Source organism: Syngnathus floridae, chromosome 17 (assembly GCF_059516105.1).
Source record: "Syngnathus floridae isolate MCC-2025c chromosome 17, RoL_Sflo_1.0, whole genome shotgun sequence".
In the NCBI taxonomy this organism is placed as follows: Eukaryota; Metazoa; Chordata; class Actinopteri; order Syngnathiformes; family Syngnathidae; genus Syngnathus; species Syngnathus floridae.
The window spans coordinates 6,221,643-6,239,751 of record NC_142429.1 but is presented as its reverse complement, the minus strand read 5'-3'; the positions used below and the strand labels follow the sequence as shown (position 1 = coordinate 6,239,751).

Below are 18,109 nucleotides of genomic sequence, written 5' to 3'. Positions count from 1 at the left end.
TGAAAAATTAAGATTATGATGGAGTCAAATATGGTTTACTGCCAGAAACAACCAGTGAGTTTTATTTTCACATTACAGTTTTTCTTTCTTTCTGAGAGCAGCGTTGCGGTTAGTCACACGTCTCAGCGGGACGTAGGCCAGTTTCGGTGGCGTCCACTCCGGATGAGAACGTCGCTTAGTCACCGTTGCAGAGCACCAGGAAGGAGGAGATGAAGAGGGAGCGCCTCCCCGCTCACAAGCCGATTGGTCGCTACTCTTCGGCGGCCCCGCCTCTTCCCCCCAGACTGTCACCGAGTCCAGGGCGGGGCTCACACGCTCAAACCCGGCACAAGAAAAACTTGGGCCGGGTCGATGCATGGAGCAGTGTGGGAAGGCTGTGTCCGTCGGTGGGAAGCAGAGACGCGGACGGCCCGGTTCCATCCTCCAGGGGCGCCGGTGCGATTGAGAAGCGTGGCCGGATTTGACAACCCGGCGCCGGCGAAGGATTTGTGGCGACGCCGGAGAAGGAAGGAAGGATCCTGGCGGTGCTGGTGGTTGGGTGGGGGTGATCAACAGAGAAGAAGCGTTTATTTCCAGCTGGTAACTCGTCAGGATGATGTGACAAGACCCAAGGGAGAACGCGGAAATCGGATTTATTCCCCCGCCGCTGGAGATCACCCGAGCCGCCGGCTTTGAACGGTGAGTTGCGGCTGATTCCACCAGCATGGTGGTCACGCGTGTGGAAGAAGGTCGAGGGAAGAGAAGCGACCCTCCTCTTCTTCCTCCTCATCCAGCCTCATGATTTACGCATTTATTGAGTGTATTCTGTTTCCCAGTGGAAGTAGCAGGTTTCTTTTATTTTCACCCCCATTGGAAAAGTAAATGTGCTTTTATGAGTCACTCAGTTCACTTTTATAGGCCCGATTGTAACTTTAGAAGAAGAAAAAAATGTCTTTTAGCAGCTGAGGTTGTGTAAAGGTATGAGGAATGCTGCTGAATAATCATCACGGGGTGAAGTCACGCCATCATCCTCGTCTCTCCGTCCCACTACATCACCTCCTCCCTCCTCCTCATCTTGATCCTTGAAGGTTTCCCAAGCCAAGTAACATATTTTACACGACAACAATTCCTCAACAAATAAAATAGATATGCAGGTAATTGTGTAGCTCGTCCTATCGAATGAATCGTTGTCACTATATGTCGCTGGCATCCAAAATTAACTAAATGATCATTTTTAGTGACTTTTGATCATTTCCTGTGGAGCACCTGGTGGGCTGAAAGCCAAGCAAAACAGCAGGTTGGCATGTGAGGGGAACACAACCATGTGCTTCCCATATTCTTGCTCGTTTGAACCTGAAAACTTTTATTCCTGCCCGATTGTTTGAATTATGCTTCAGGTGGGCCTTGACCCCTCCCCCCCTTGCCTCCCCGCTGCGGTTTATTAGAAACTGCTGAGTTATTTTGGCAGACGTGACACAGGAGCACATGGGCTTGAAACCTTATCGCATGGAGGAAGGGGAGGGTGATCATAGCTGGGCATGATGTAACCGCACCGATAAAGCCGGGCGAGTCCTGGGCCACCGCGCTGGTATTGGGGTAGTTGGGGAGGGGGTCTTGTGTTGACTGTCTGGTATGTGGGAGTTTTTTTTCAGAGGTTCTGCCCTGCAAGTCGTGCCCGCGTGATTCCTGGCATGCTGTCTGACTGTCTCGCCAAGTTCACCCAATAATTGTTTACAACACGTAGTACGGCATTGACAGGTTGGGTTCATTTGGGTACGGCGCACAATGTTCACATTGCTATCAGTGAAGGGCTTTGTTAATTTTTGCTACCTTGGAGGGTTTGTTGGAAATGTGACTCGACAGATCCTCTGCAAAGTGATTTAGTTTGAGTCCAGCCACCTCAGCGACCCACATTGTGATAAGCGGCCTAATGGCTTCAAGATGACGACTCGTGGGAATAGTTTTGCTTTGGCGCTCGCTCTGATATGACACAGACGTCATTATTGAAAATAAGATTCCAGGAAAGACTCTCTTGAAGGTTGTGCTCCAAAATGGTTGCGTGATTGCTCGTTCTGGATCAGAACTGTTACATGTGTGCAGCTAAAAATATACCAAGACCCCACCCCCTACCCCAACCCGCAAAATCACGACTTAAGGTGTCTATGAAAGTAATTGCCAGGCATAGTTCATTTCATATTTGTGACATCACGATTGGTTAATGTGTGTGTGTGTAGAGGTCAGACATGTTAACCAACTTGTTCTGCCGCCTACTACTATGACTCCCGCGTCTCATTTCAGACAATTGGAATACTTCCTTTTATCCGATTGCTTATCATCTGCTCGCACTCTGACTGGATGTGCATGTCAGGTCCAATTGCCCAATTTTTATTTTCCATATTTAATATAAATCTCAAACATTACAAAAGCATTGAGTTAATGAGTTATTTTGATTACGTAATGTTTACATCAGATATGCTTTCTCCTTCATTAAGATTGACAGTGGGTGGTTTTGAAATGTGTTTATTTGATTTGTGTAATGTGGCAATGGGTGTGTATACATCAGTGTTTCCAAACCTTTTTCTGAGCCAAGGCACATATTTTACAAAAGAAAATTTCTTGCCACACCACCAAACAAAAATATCCTCAAGTGCTAACTTGACTGTTAAAACATAAACTCAAGTTATAATCGCACCAAAAAGTCCCGCTAGCTTAATGCTGACACAAGATAATACACAAACTAGCGTCAGTGTTGCCGTAGCTAAAATTGGGCCTTTTTTTTTTCTTGGTGTTTTGTGGGGTTGGAACAGATTAATGGAACTTCCATTATTTCAGCGAGGGAAGATAATTTGAGACGAAATTTGTTTTACATGAAGGGTATTCAGATGAAATTTCCAAACACATTTGAAAGAGGCCTGATTCTGATCCGAATTCAGTGTTTTTTTTTCCCTTCACGCTGCTCTGACGCACATTCCAATTGTGCCACTTGAAAGCCAAAAAAAAAAATGTCACTTGAACCACGCAGTGTCAATCCAGCTTTTGACAAAGTCGGGAACAAATAATAGTTGGAACAATGGCGTGTGACGAGTGCTTCTTCAAAGGGAATGTAAACAGATGCTTTTGCCTTGTCTTCGCTGCTTTTAATTAGACAGGAAGTCTTTTGCTTTCCGTTTGAAGGCCGGCACACATTAGCATTGTACGGCTGCCGCTCGCTCTTCCTGGAAATGCACTTTGCTGGGTGCAAGTGGGTTTGTGTGACTCACAAGCGGCGCCCATCACGGTCGATGTGATGTCGCTATTTTCAGGTTGACCACCTTCTTTACCTGCTGGCACTTTTGGAAGCCAATTCGATGCATTTGAAATCGGTTCCTAGGCATTTTAATAACAACATTCTTTTGCCGCATTCCCTCAAGGATCAATCTCTGTCGACAAGACATCAAAAAGTCAATCTTTCATAATATAGCACCCTCGTTAAGCTAACAGGCGACGTTTGCGGGAAACAAGACGTGTCATTAGGGTTGCTGGCTGCCGGGCTTTTTGGGTCGCGGCGTGCTGTCACGGTGTCTGGTGCCGTTTAACCTCGGGGCAGAGCTGCGTTTGGAAACTCGTGGGAATACTTTGTGTATTTTCCCAGAAGCAGCGGCAACGATGACTCCTTGAACTTTGACTCCTGAGCGGAACTCTTTGAGGGCGTGTCTGTCGGCTGGAGATTAGCCAAGGATGTCTTACCTGACACCTTGGGACAGAAATATCCACGTAGGCCGCGTTACGAGCGGACATGCCACGCGTGGGTGGAATCCCTTTGACGCCGCGTCGAATTACGAGATTCACACAAGCCTCCGTTACGCCGGAGTAACTTGAGGGTGAACTTGTAAACAAATCGGTGTGGTAAAGATGCTTCGCTATCACTTCTCGGGAAAGTTATGTAGGAGGAGGGCAAGTCTTGTGCTATATATTAGCATCGGCCTAAATAAAATCATTAATAAAATAATTGATTCCACCACTCGATACCGTATTTTCCGCACTATAAGGCGCACCGGATTATAAGGCGCACTTTCAATGAATGGCCCATTTTAAAATTTTGTCCATATATAAATTCATATATTTGGACACGCCTGCTGTAGTGGCTCAATATTGGTCCATATATAAGGCGCACCGGATTATAAATGCACTTGAGAAAATTGGAGGTTTTTAGGTGCGCCTTATAGTGTGGAAAATACGGTACTCTGACCCGATGGGTCATATTAGGAAGTCCAGACATAAATACTGGATCAAAATTGGGCGTTGTGTGACTTGAGCTAGCACGTGAAACCGTCTAGCGCTACGCTAACGTCGTGTCTCCTTTGTTAATGGCGTCCATATGCGGCCCACGGGAGTTCCATGCGGACAGCTTCAACGGCCCCACCAGCATCGCATACCACGCGCCACACTCACTCCAACGGCCTTCCCAGAAACCAGGGTGTGTTTTGGCCTCTCGCCGCTTAAAACACAAGAGGCGAGCCACACGTTTGAAATACTGCGCTTTTTTTTATTTTCTATACGAGCCGTCACTTCAATCCGTTGGAGCATGATGAATGTTTGTCAGTCAAGACGTGGTGAGGTGGCACCCGGCCAGACGCTGCCGGCGGATTTTAACAAGCACCTGAACCCGGAATCCAACTTTCCCTTTCCCTCCATCACATGCTGCCAGTTCTTTTTTTTTTTCACTTCTCCTTTTCGCACGCTGACAAAGCGGGTGGAAAATGATGTCAAGTCTCTGTTTTTACGCTGCCTGCCACAGTCACAAAGGCGTCGCTCTGAATTTGTGGCGAAAATAAACAAAAGTTGTAGTTGTCCTCCCACTTGGAGAGAGTAGAAAAGTCTTTTTGTTTGCCTCTTTCCTCTCTGCTTCGCTGACGTCATCTTTCCTGACTGCTTGGTGCCCCCACCATACGACAATAATTGCCCGGCTGCCCACTGAGTCTCTCTTTGCGAGGCCCTCGTCCTTCTTGCATTCTGCAAAGTGACATGCTCGGGTCTTCCTGTGCCTTCCTCCTGGATTTTTCCACACTCTTCTATCTCCCAGTCCAGCTGTCACTCCTCCTCCCCCTCCATCCTTCCTTTGTGCTTGAACTCGCTGGACTTCATCTTGATGGCACCGCCAAGTCTGAATGTCAAAGTGTATTTAAAGAAAAAAAAAGTTTGACCACTTTTTTACATCTTGAGTACCACTGATACTAACTACCGATACCACTAGTGTTTATCAATTAATGTAATGTCAAAAAAATTTGTAATTGTAAAAGTAGATATATCATGAAAATAAAGTACAAAATAAAATTTAAAAAATGGTGAAATGACATAGCAAATTTATTTTTATTCCGTCATGATGTGATTTTTCACGAGCATCTGCTCATTACATCATTCATAGAACCGGCCCCGCCTCCCTGTTTGAATCTCCCTCCCGCAACATTACATCACAAATATTCCTTATATTTAATGACATTACACTTGTTTCAACACACTACATCAGCACGCAAACACGATTCCTCCCTTCAAAAAGTCATGTTGATGCCGAACCCTCTTTAATAAAACCGCCCCCTCTTTGTTGCCTGTGTAGCAGATTCAAAGAATCACAGTACATAAATCACATGACCTGATTGTTGCAAACAAGAAAGGGAAACCTGAAGATAAGACTCTGCAGCCTCTTATTTAAAACAGACACCCTAAGAGTAAGTAATCTCAATCAAGTTTGTCTTTCCAGCAACTAATCGGACTCACATGTGACTCCGGATATGTGCTTTTTTTTCCACGTAATTGTTATTTGTGTGCAGTTGATTAGGTGTGTGTCTACGTGTCCTTGTATTGAGCATTAATAGAGTCAGTCTTTGTGTTGCCTAGGCTGCAAATCCCTCAAGGAGATGTTTTTAGTGTTCTTATATAGTCACATACTATAAAATGGGTTTTCAGTGAATCAAATTGAATCAGTAAAGCTGGCTGAACTGGCCATGCGTCATAAAGGGCAAATACCCGGTGGGCCTGCTTCTTTTGGGGCTGACGACAAACTGATTGATTGACTGGCACTCATTTACGGGCACGCCCGAGCAAGCTGTCATATTAAATCCGATTTGTCCTCCGTTGTCCTCCTTCATCTTCTCCAACGAGCTAACGAGGCAAAATTCCCCTTTGCTAGCGGTCACACGACGGGACGGGATGCCTGCACGTCGTTTCCGCGCTCGTGTGGACCGGACGTGTTGAACGCATCCCGTTGTGTGTGTGTGTTTATATGTGTGTTTCCTACTCCCCCTTCCAACCCAAACTACCTTTACTTCCTTCCCTCCCAGTAACCCGAGCTCTCCGTGCTGGTGGTCCTTTTGTGGAGTATTTTTATCCGCTTGAAGTGATTTTGACACAAAAATCAACCGCAATCATCTTGGTTTATACTCACAAATAAAACAATTACACCCAGTGGGGATTTGCTTGCTGCACCAATTCCATTCATTGGAAAAAAAGAAGCTTGCTCCTGATTTTGACCCCCCCCCCCTCCCTCGCCAATTAGACAGCACAATAAGCGTTGTTGAACATCAGGCGAGACAATGCGGGCTTTTGTGGCCTTGATTCATGCTGATATCATGCTGGAAACTATTTGGACGGCCATCACATGATGTTTCTCCGCTTACTCGCTTTAAGGAGAGAATGTCAAACTTCCTCCAGACAATCAATGGCTTGTTTCAGGGGGCAATTTAAGGTGCGGGTGGGAGCTGCAGAAAGTACTCATTTTGTCTGAGTTATGACTTTTAGCACGGCTGTGCGGCGGCGTTTTATCAGGAGAGTTTCACGATAGGTCAGCGCTGTACTTCACTGCCAGAATTTCTTTTCAGATCGGCCATAGGGGAGAAATTCACTCAGCAAACCTTGTCACAATGCCTCGTGTGATCTCTGTAGTATATTTCTGGCAAGTCAGTTGAGATTTTGCTGAATTTATTTGGAATTCTTCTCAGCCTAACATACTTTGGTGTGACTTTTGTAGTAGTTGTTACATGTTTACCTTTTGAGATGCTAGCATAGCCTCTGATGTTGAGTCAAATTCAATTAATCCAGATTATTTTTTATTTTTTTGCATTTGTCGCTACATTGACTGCTACTTTGAAATCTCTGCCACAGTGATCTGTTCACTTCTGAGTTGGGGTCAGTTCTCGGTGAGTGTCACAGTCCTGTTGAATTTCATGAATCACCCTGAACATTCGGCCCCAGGCGGCCTTCAGCCTTTTTTCCAAAGTGTGCTTGTCGCGCATAAACTCTCTCTAACCCGCTGGTCGCGCAGCTAGTAAACGCAGGTGTACGTCCAGCCGTTGTAAGATAAGCTTCATCGCAAACAAAAGCGCTTTCAGCTTCCTCAGATGCAGTCGGCGGGTCAAATTAGCTGCTTATCGGAGGCTCGACTTCACAAAGCAGCCGTTTGAGAGCGCCGGGACGATTTAACAGCGTGTTCCTGGGTGTTGCAACTTTCAAAGCCGTCATCGTCTGCTTCCTCGAGATTGCAGAAACAAACAAGACTCGCCATCACTTGAGACATGACACAGATTCTTGGTTTTCAGCTGATATGGCGATAAATAGAACTTTCCAAGATTATTTCATATCTATAAAGTCGCACGATTGTTCTCACTTATCAGCACTCGAAACAAAAGTAAGATTATAAGACGGTCTGCACAGTGAGTAAATAATTAACCGATGGGGTTTAAATATTTCAAAGCATTGAGTCAGCTTTGCGTGTAATAATGTGTCACCAAAGCTCACGCTGATATTTTATTTCCTGTGTCAGGATATTGATGGTGCCTCCTACTAAAATATTGTAATATAAAATTTGCTAGCTTCTCTCAGCTGCTATTGTTGATATTGAGAGTGGCTCGGTAGGCAAAATGTCAGACACAATCAGATTTAAGCGGCACAACGGGCCTTTTGCTTGTTTTTCTTGCGAGCCTTTTTTTTTTTAACGTCGCACTAAGCCAGCACATTTGAAATTCATGGCTATAAATATACCGCATGCCGAAGGCCCGCTTTGAGGATGCCATTTATACTTTTAGGAGCTATTCATATCTCTGGCGCACCACGCTGTCATTTGGTAAACACTGTTATGAGCGTGAGGCCGTCTGGGAAGAGTAGCTACTCTATCCTTAGTCTGAGGGTCAAAGGGCGTTTGGACTAACCAAGCGCTAATCTGTGGAAAAACAGTTAAAACAAAAGTACTGTATATACGCCAGACGTCTTGGCTGGGCTGCGCTCGCCCGCCCGCCATGCCCGGGCGTCTAGCCCCTCTGCTCGCCGCGACACTTGATCTCAGGGTCAGCTGCGTAGGATATTTCTGCTGCGTGTGTGTTTTAATGTCGTAAAAGGCTGGATGGCCGTGACAGCCTGTCGCATAGCACCACGGCCCTTCACGATGACAGCAGCTCCACTGGAACGTCTTGAGAAATGAAAAAAATAATAAAATAATGACAGTCGCAGAGTTGCACTTATTTCAAGAAGACATACGTTTCTTATTTTAAAAAACAAAATAATTGTGAAGTGCCATCTTGTTAGAAAGAAATCAGGTTCAGTCATTTATGTATCTATTGAGCTATGTCTAGCTAGCTAGTTTAAGTAGCTTAAGTCATTTAGCAATTGTCTACCTCGTGTGTTAAAAATGTTTTTTCCCCAAATTAAAAGGTCCTTTATATAGTATCTATTCAGTTCCAAGTGGGTGAGTATGAGGGGGGAAACCAGTTTTAATTGTGTCATTTCCTTGTATTGTTCTCCGTATCAAGGCCCGACTCCGAAATGACGAAAGACTAAACAATAGCCGCTCTTGTAGTAACTGACCAAGGCGGCTGCCTCCCTATTCCAGTTTAAGGTCAGACGTGCTTATTAATTACAAGTTGATGTATGATGTTTGGCTAAAATGTTGCACGAGAATAGTGTGCTGCATGACATCACAAGCAGATACGCAGCGGCCCGAGACCAAACGGCGTTCATGCAGTGATCCGGACTCATCAAATTAGTGAGGTCGTACATCAGAGGAACCACATCCTGCTTCCGACTGTCCACAGTTTTCTCCATTTTTTTTTTTTTTTAATTACAGCATTGAAGTTGTTTTTACCCTTGACCAAACTCAAGGTTGTTTGAAGAGCTCCACCTGTGATAGACAACCGTGTTTTTCTACGCCTGACTGGAGCACAATTTCTTTGAAATGATTCCATGGACATAACAATAACAATAGCTCAAGTCCAGCCGATTTGTTCTGCCTGTCAGTTTTCGTCATCGGGTCCCGTCCATCGTGCGTGCACCTGGCGAGATGTCAGCTGTGTGTTTTGTCTGCGCTCTCCTCCTGCCTAATGGATGCTGCATTTAAAAAAAGCCACGCAAGACTGCCTCCACTATCCTGATTGAGGTGGAAGTGTGTTTTTTTTTGGGAGCCCGGCCTCACCAAGACATTTGAAAGCGTGTCCATGTGAAGTCAAAACAAACCCTGATGAAATCACGACGCTGTAAAGAATGCGGCGGGGAACGCAAACACGCCGCCTATCAGTCGGATAAAACGCACTTCGCCTTGAAAGTGAGATTACGAGCCAAGCGGGACGATCGAGTGAAATCGTGGGGAAAAACACCAAGGCGCTCTTAAGAATTTTTCGACTGCGTAAATGTGACCATGACTGATAGTGCGGTCTCGCTGATGAAAGAGGCTAATCCTCCAGTTGGAGCTAGGTGCCAAACTCGTGTTCATCTGTGACTTTCCTCCACGGCAAGGACATGGCTGCCGCTGGAGGGAATGGCAGCCTTGAGGCCTACTCATTTCAATTTGAGCCATTTAAGTTGTCTTACATGAAGTGCACATAAAGAACCGCAAATGGCAGTTCGTCTTGGCAGAGTGGAATACTGGAGGCAGAATGCGGGAGGGGATTAGGGGATGAAGCCCTCAAGCAGTAGCAGAAGAGCATGTGCAGAACATAAAAAAAAAAAAAGCAACCTGGTTTGCCAGAAGGCATCATCGATCATTTGAGCAACCCAACTTGTTTATCAGGGAGGGAAAACATTGACTTGCGTCTGTGCATCCCTTTTAGCTCAGCTCTGATTTGATCTGCGCAAAGAGCGAGCGCCGCTGTTAGCGCGAATGAAATAAAATTAAATGGCAGGCTGGCTGCGTCATAGCACTGAGACTCTGAGGCGAGAGCGCCGTTAATAAGATGACAGCAAGGATGAAGCCATTCAGGAGTAGATACAGTGAAAGAATCAGCTTTTGCAACTTGGAGCACTTTGTAAAGTAATATTAGACTGGGAACAAGATGTTAGCCATGCTATTTAGCTAGCAAGCTAACCACCTTGGATGCGAGTCATATCTTAGCACAGGGGTGTCAAACTCATTTTTTTCGCGGGCCGCATTGTAGTCATAGCTTCTTTCGGAGGGCCATTATGACTGTCAACCCAAATAAATGTATGAGCACCTCATATTATTTACAGTAAAAGGAACAAAACAAACTGACAAATAACTCGTTTTCAAATCAGACGAGTAAAAACTGGTCAAACATTTAAAAAAGAAGATATTAAAAGTGAAGACAATTTGCAATTCTAGTAATGACACACGAATTTGATGCACAATTTGTCTTCGCGGGCCACATAAAATGATGTGGCGGGTCGTATCTGGCCCCCGGGCCTTGAGTTTGACACGTGTGTCTTAGCATTAGCTTGAATTGTTCGAAAAGTGATATCTAGAGTGAACACGGTCCGCTGGCCAAATTTTAATCCCTTTTTGATCATTGGATATCTCTGAAAAATTATTTGTAGTCCTCCATGATTTACAAGGTTGAAAATGAGTTCTTCACCCAAACGCAAGAGCTTCCTTCTTCGCCTTTGTTCATCACTCTTGCAGTTGGCAAACAGTTTATAACGCACATCAACTGCAGCTGCTAATGTAATCCTAGCCGCTAATGTAGGAGGCAGGAATGTACTACTGCACTCTTTTTTTCTGCCTTGGCTAATTTAACAATAGCTTTATAGTGGTTGCGGTTTGAAGCGGGTGTACTGTTCTGCATAACATCATGTTATGAAACCAAACTAATAAACTGCTGACTAAATATGCCTCCTTCGATCAAAACCGAGCATTATTCTTTCCTATTAGCTCATGTTAGTGTACCTAATGAAGTGGGCTAAACCCATGAGAAGTGTTTGTGGTTTTTCACTTCTGTTGCTATGCGACATCAAGCCAATTGTTACTTGGTCGAAAGCAGAAGCTCAGAGGCTTGCGGTGAGTCGGAATGGCTGTGGAAGGGCAGATGTGGTCCACAGCGGGGACTCGTACTGGATAGCACAGCATGGGGCAAGTTAGGACATGATTTAGCCTCACTGCAATGACATCATCTGTATCCACCCATCCAGTTTCTATGTATAGTGCTTGCAAGCACTGTAATAAATTGACACTTTTTCCCATGTGTGTTCTGGAGTGGGTGTTCCCTCCCCCCCTTTGCAAAATAAGGTCGTTAGGCACTAGTTAACCAGTATTTGCCAGAAATTCCTGCCCCTCTGATAATATTGCTAGCCTGTGATTTAAGATGTGACCACAAAAATATGACAGGAAAAGCCAACTAGAACAGCTGATCTTTAGTGGGGTCAATCTGGAGCACGTAAAATGATAGCAGCTGCGTGCTGACCCCCATTTAATCATTTTAAATGTAATTGGTTATTTATGAACACGGACACAGCCCCTTTTATGAGGGTGTGCACACTTATGCAACCACATAAACTCAGTCCTTGCCGACAATGAACAGTTTTAGATGACGGGAAGTGAAAGATGCAGTAAAAAGGCCTGACTGTGAGGCGATGAGTTTTTATTGCGCAGCGTGTCGACAGGGAAGTGAGCAATCACACGTGTTAGACTCTGGAGATCGTCCAACACTTAGTTCAGCGTAGAAGAAAAAGTGCTGTTTTTCTTCTATTTCCGCTTCCTGTGGGTGGAATGGAATTTACTTCATCCCAAGAAGATTCCCATGAACTAAATTTAGGTACTGACACGCAATGTTCTAGCAGAAGCTCCTCCGAGTTCCCGTGCTGCTAAATTCATCCATAGTGTCAACAGCGTCCTCTAGTGGGGTCAATTCATACCGCGAGTTCCGTCCTCGGTCCTCCTTGAGTTTTGATGCTTGCGGTGACACATTACATAATGTTGTTCTCCTCTCCCTTCCTTTTTATGTAGCTGGCAGGCCTGTGGTGAGGACACACAACATGGCAGAAGCGCGGCGGGAGAGCACCAGTAGTCTGCAGAGGAAGAAGCCTCCATGGCTACGATTAGACATTCCCACAGCTCAGATGTCGCTGGACGAGCCGCCCACTTTTGTTCAGGTGACCCATTCATGACGATAATGATCCTGTTACAAACATATTTAAATACCCTTACAATAGATAATCTTATTAAAATAATAGATAATAGCTGTCATAATTATTATTAAATACTGACACTAATAACTGACTCTGACTCTTATTATATTGGGAATTATTACATTAATGAGTGTGTGGTGAAATATATTTTATTGTTACTACTATGTTTATTATTTACCATTATTTGTTGTTAAAATTTGAAAACAACAATCAAGTTTGTTGTTTCATTTTGCAGCCGGTAAAGAGGCAAGGTTTCCTACGCAGCATCAGCATGCCAGTGGAGACCTCTCACCTCCAGTCGCCGCCCCGAGACTTCTTTGACAGCCGGCGGCCGGTCCTGCAACGCCAGTCGTCCATCACGCAGACCATCAAGAGGTGAAGCCCGTGAGGCTTGACTTGCATAACGACAACCTTTCACCTTTTCCTGTCTTTCCCACTTTAACCGTCTGCTTGGCCCGCCGCTTGATGACTCCATCGCTGCACTCTTGCTTCTCACTTCCCGTTCTTCTCTTTGTTTCCTTCTTCTGTGTCCCTCTGTGCCTTCCTCCTGCCCGGCGACAGCAGCAGGAGGGTTCACTTTGAGCGGATTAACACGGTGCCCGTTAAGGGCCAGCGGGCTGCCCGCCGCAGTGCCAGGAAGCACCACTCGCTCTCCAGAACCCTGCTCAGGTATGCAGGGAAGCCCCCCCCCCCACACACAAGTCCGAGACCACGTGGTGCTAGATGTGCTGGTTTGGTTTTAGCATTCACCGCACATTGTTGGGATTTGTTCACGTGTGTGTCTGTGTCTCTATGACAAGCTATTCTTGTTTCCACTCACAAACACGCCCTGACATGTTCCTTCACGCTTGAAGGTGTCATCCTGTCACTGTCGTGTTCTTATCTTATCGCGAGCACCATAATTGTACTTCCCTTGATCTGAACGCCGACTGCTTCTTGGCGGCAGGGGCACGGCCGACTGGTTCGGGGTGAGCAAGGATGGCGACGCCACGCAGAAATGGCAACGCAAGAGCCTCCGCCACTGCAGCCTGCGGTACGGCAAGCTCAAGCCGCAGGTGATCCGCGAGATGGACCTGCCCAGCCAGGACAACATCTCGTTAGCCAGCACCGAGACGCCGCCGCCGCTCTATGTGCCCTCCTCCTCGCATGGCATGCAGAAGGTAAAAAAAACTGCCAACTGCCCGTCAATGATTTAAAGCATCTTTTAAAACAGGCAAACAATTGCCTCTAGAAAGACCCCGCTAGCTTCATGCTAACATTTAGCTATATTGTGATGTGTAATGTTGTCATGACAGGGCTCAATGGTGTAAAAAGTTTTCCAACCACCACACACTAAATATTTGAGAACTGATTCTCGCTCCAGATCGTCGACCCGCTGGCTCGCGGTCGGGCCTTCCGCATGGTGGAGGAGGTGGACGGCTACAGCGTACCCCAGACGCCCATCACGCCCGGGGCAGCGTCGCTCTGCTCCTTCACCAGCTCGCGCTCGGGCCTCAACAGAATACCCCGCCGACGCAAGAGGGAGTCGGTGGCCAAGATGAGCTTCAGGGCGGCGGCGGCTCTCGTCAAGGTGAGCTGGTGTTTTGCACTTGATTAGGAACACCATCTCAAAATGTGTCTCAAAAATTGTTTGTATCAGGGGCGCTCCATACGGGACAGCACTCTGCGACGGACACAAAGACGCAGCTTTACTCCTGCCAGCTTCATGGAGGAAGACATCGACTTTCCCGATGAGCTGGACACGTCCTTCTTTGCCCGAGTGAGTCCGTTAAAAAAGAACGTCCGCTGTATATTTGCACTAATTCTTTTCTTTGGTCAGGATGTCCTGATGCACGACGAGCTCTCCACGTACGCGGACGAGGTGTTTGAGTCGCCTTCGGAGGCGGCGATGAAAGAGGCGGAGCATAGCGACAAGAAGGATGAGATGGAGCTGACTGGAAGCGCGCTTGATAAGACAGCGCTGGAGAGGAGTCATCTGATGCTGTGAGTTACCGCCTGTAGATGGCGCTATAGCAATACTGTCTTGACCACTGTGCTTTATTCATTGTCTACTGTAAATATAAACTGTCCAGTTGACTCCAGTTAATTAAGAAGCTCATTAATATTCATTTATAATTTATTTTGATTTATTTTGGGGGTTCTTGCGCAGACCTTTAGAGCGCGGGTGGCGCAAAGCCAAAGAGGGCGCGCCAGGCCCGCCCAAGGTGCCCTTGCGTCAGGAGGTGGTGAGCGTCAACGGGCAGCGGCGCGGCCAGCGAATCGCTGTGCCGGTCAAGAAGCTTTTTGCCCGCGAGAAGAGGCCGTACGGGCTGGGCATGGTGGGCAAGCTGACCAACCGCGCGTACCGTAAGCGCATCGACAGCTACGTCAAGAGGCAGATCGAGGATATGGATGACCACAGGTGCTCATTAGATCTTCGATTAGATAGATTAGATGTTGTTAAGATTTTTTTTCCCCTTATCTCTTCTGCCTGCAGGCCCTTTTTTACTTACTGGATCACCTTTGTACACATGCTCATCACCATCCTGGCTGTGTGTATCTACGGCATCGCACCGGTGGGCTTCTCCCAGCACGAGACGGTTGATTCTGTGAGTGGACGCTTCACGTTAGACATCTTCATGATGGTAGCGGGATGTGTGACGCTCTGGTCTCGTTTGCGCGTGCGTAGGTTTTAAGAAACAAAGGCGTGTACGAAAATGTCAAGTTTGTACAGCAGGAGAACTTCTGGATCGGGCCGAGCTCGGTGAGCACACACACACACATTTAGATGCTAACAAGCACTGGCAGAGCTAGAAGGGGGGTTGCAGGGGCACTGCCCTCCCCCAAAAAAATGCTTGCCCCACCTGATGATTGACTTTTGGGTATTTTCCAATATATATCGTTGCCTACAGGAGGCGCTGATCCACTTGGGGGCCAAATACTCTCCATGCATGCGGCAGGACAAGCAAGTGCATGAGTTCATCAGGGAAAAACGAGACATCGAACGCAACTCGGCGTGCTGCGTGCGAAACGATCGCTCCGGCTGTGTCCAGACCTCAGAAGAACAGTGCTCGGTCTGTAGCCGTATCATTTGTGTTCTACGTGAGCGATTCTGACTCGGTTTTTTCTATACGTCCAGAGCACTTTGGCTGTGTGGGTGAAGTGGCCCCAGCATTCCAGCAAACATCAGCTCAACGGGAAAGACAGACAATACGGCTCCGTCTGCCACCAGGACCCGAGGTACAGATCTTCAAGCGCATTTGTTCACGGTCAAGAACCGGCAGGCTACTAACGGCGCGTATCCTGCCAGGATCTGTCTGGAGCCCGCCTCGGTCGCGCCGCACGAGTGGCCTGATGACATCACCAAGTGGCCAGTGAGTGGAAATTCCGTAACAAAGATTCTCTTGATTTTGAATGAGAAATCAGTCAAACGTGCGTCGGCTGTTAGATTTGCACCAGGTACAACACAGGGAACCACACCAACCTGCCTCACATCGACTGCACCATCACGGGCCGACCCTGCTGCATCGGAACCAAAGGAAGGTGAGGGAAAAAAATATATATTTAAAAAAAAAAATCATTTATAGCTCTGACGTGGCCTTTTCTTGTCCAAGGTGTGAAATCACATCCCGGGAATATTGTGACTTCATGAACGGCTTCTTTCATGAGGAAGCCACTCTCTGCTCACAAGTAAGCGCCGTATGGCCTTTTTATTTTTTGTAGGCAGGGTTTCAATCTCAGTGCTCCATCTTTGCAGGTGCATTGCATGGATGATGTATGTGGACTGCTGCCTTTCCTCAACCCTGAGATCCCGGATCAGTTTTACAGACTCTGGCTCTCGCTCTTCCTGCACGCAGGGTGAGTATGTGGGCAATTTATCTGCGCTTTGCATTGTTTAGAATTAGCAATAGAGGTCATCAAAACATTCCTTTTGTCGAAATGAAGCTCCTCAACTCACTCAAACATAGCACCAGTTTTTTGAAACATCGTTGATACAGTTGTTCCATCAAACGGCTTCAGTGTTCAGGTGTACCTAATATTGTGGATGGTGAGTTTGGATAACTGCCAGCCGAGTCGTCGCAGTCCATTCAAAGGAATACTTTAATTTAAAAGGAGCTTTAATTCGTCTTTATGCTTTTGGGTGTCGTGGCTAATTAAAGAAATTGCCCCCGTGAAGCTTTACTGGCACTGAATCACATTGGCTTAATAGGATTATCTTCCTCGGCACGTGCCAAGGCGACATTGTACCATGTAGCGCTCAAAGTCACGCGGCCTCCTCCGGTGCCGTCCTGCCAGGATCCTTCACTGCATGGTGTCGGTGGCATTCCAGATGACCATCCTGAGGGACCTGGAGAAGCTGGCGGGATGGCTGCGCATCTCCATCATTTACATCGTCAGCGGCATCACCGGCAACCTGGCGTCGGCCATCTTCCTGCCGTACAGAGCCGAGGTGAACGAGAAATGACTTTTAGGTCCCAGTTTGGGTTTTTGGAAAAAAGGCTGGTAAAGTAGCAATCAATTCTGATTGAGCCAATGCAAATAAATTGGCGTGACATGAGATTTGCCTCGCTCAGGTGGGACCGGCGGGCTCCCAGTTCGGCATCCTGGCCTGCTTGTTTGTGGAGTTGTTCCAGAGCTGGCAGATCCTGGCGCAGCCTTGGGTGGCCTTCACCAAGCTGCTGTGCGTGGTGCTCTTCCTGTTCGCCTTCGGCCTGCTGCCGTGGATCGACAACTTTGCGCACTTCAGCGGCTTCGTTTCAGGCTTCTTCCTGTCCTTCGCCTTCTTGCCCTACATCAGCTTCGGCCGCATGGACCTGTACCGAAAACGCTGCCAGATCATCGTCTTCCTGCTGGTCTTTGTGGGCCTCTTTTCGGGCCTGGCCGTGCTCTTCTACGTCTACCCCATCAAGTGTGAATGGTGCGAGCTGCTCACTTGCATCCCCTTCACGGACAAATTTTGCGAGAAGTACGACCTCAACGCGCACCTCCACTGACCCCTCCCACCTTGCCAATCGGGTCAGAACAGGACGTTTTGAAACCACTTGAACTCCACGGCGAGATGTTTTTCTACTCGAGTAAATATACGAGCAACGTGTCACATTGTGTAATCACCCCCCCCACCACCACCACCACCTGCTCAGCACCCCCCCCCCTTCCCATGCACTCATTATGAGGCTCAGCACTTCACCCGGGGTCTGAAGGACTGAAGCCACTGCTGGTACACAAGAGAGAAAGAGCCAATTGTCATTTATGTTTCACTCTGAACATGAAGATTTTTAGCAGGAGGAGGATCAGGACCACACGTGGGAAAAAAAAAAAATCTCACCACCACAATAACACCAAAATCTGTTTTCCCCTTAATCCCAACTGAAAACAGGTTCTGACTCCTATAATTCCAATTGTGGTCATTTTCATCTATTTATATTTTTTGGTTTTCCACACTTGGTCCTCATCCTTTTCCACCGAATTCATTCAGGCAAGCTCAAAAAAGAAGCAGCAGGGACAACCGCAAGAAATAGAAATCCAATATCAAAACCTTTGGTGCCTTGTTGAAAAGAGAAATGTACCAACTACTACTGCCATATTTGTTTTTGTTACATTATGCTGAGCACTCAAATGTTTTCCTTTTCCTCATATTTTGTGTTTTATTGCTTCTCCAGAAGTGATGCTTGTCTTGGAAACGGTAGCGTTTTAGCTGCCTGTCTACTCACATGTAACTGAAAACAATAGAAAAAAAGAGAAGAAAAAAAATTACAAAATAATAAGCTGGTGT

At 46.7% G+C, this 18,109-nt stretch overlaps 1 protein-coding gene across 3 annotated transcripts; it reads left to right on the top strand.

Annotated features, from left to right (window-relative positions):
* The first annotated feature begins 295 nt into the window (after positions 1-295).
* On the top strand, positions 296-18,101 carry rhbdf1a (rhomboid 5 homolog 1a (Drosophila)). 3 transcript variants are annotated; one of them, XM_088358422.1, is made up of 19 exons: positions 296-678; positions 12,176-12,321; positions 12,593-12,732; positions 12,922-13,026; positions 13,304-13,517; positions 13,721-13,927; positions 13,997-14,116; positions 14,177-14,340; positions 14,507-14,758; positions 14,834-14,945; positions 15,026-15,100; positions 15,249-15,410; positions 15,476-15,576; positions 15,647-15,710; positions 15,785-15,879; positions 15,951-16,026; positions 16,094-16,194; positions 16,633-16,786; positions 16,911-18,101. In XM_088358422.1, exons 2-19 carry the CDS (start codon positions 12,205-12,207, stop codon positions 17,328-17,330), a joined length of 2,679 nt encoding a protein of 892 aa, XP_088214548.1. In that variant the 5' UTR covers positions 296-678; positions 12,176-12,204; the 3' UTR covers positions 17,331-18,101. The 3 variants fall into 3 exon arrangements, with proteins under 3 accessions (XP_088214548.1, XP_088214547.1, XP_088214549.1); XM_088358421.1 differs by having other exon boundaries at positions 12,919-13,026; XM_088358423.1 differs by lacking the exon at positions 12,922-13,026.
* The last annotated feature ends 8 nt before the right edge of the window (positions 18,102-18,109 follow it).

Bases quoted from the DNA above. Each gene is read 5' to 3' on its own strand.
- rhbdf1a (XM_088358421.1), top strand. From the start codon at position 12,205: ATGGCAGAAGCGCGGCGGGAGAGCACCAGTAGTCTGCAGAGGAAGAAG. The intron at 13,928-13,996 runs GTGAGCTGGTGT...TGTTTGTATCAG, and splicing joins CGGCGGCGGCTCTCGTCAAG to GGGCGCTCCATACGGGACAG. The intron at 16,195-16,632 runs GTGAGTATGTGG...CCGTCCTGCCAG, and splicing joins TCGCTCTTCCTGCACGCAGG to GATCCTTCACTGCATGGTGT.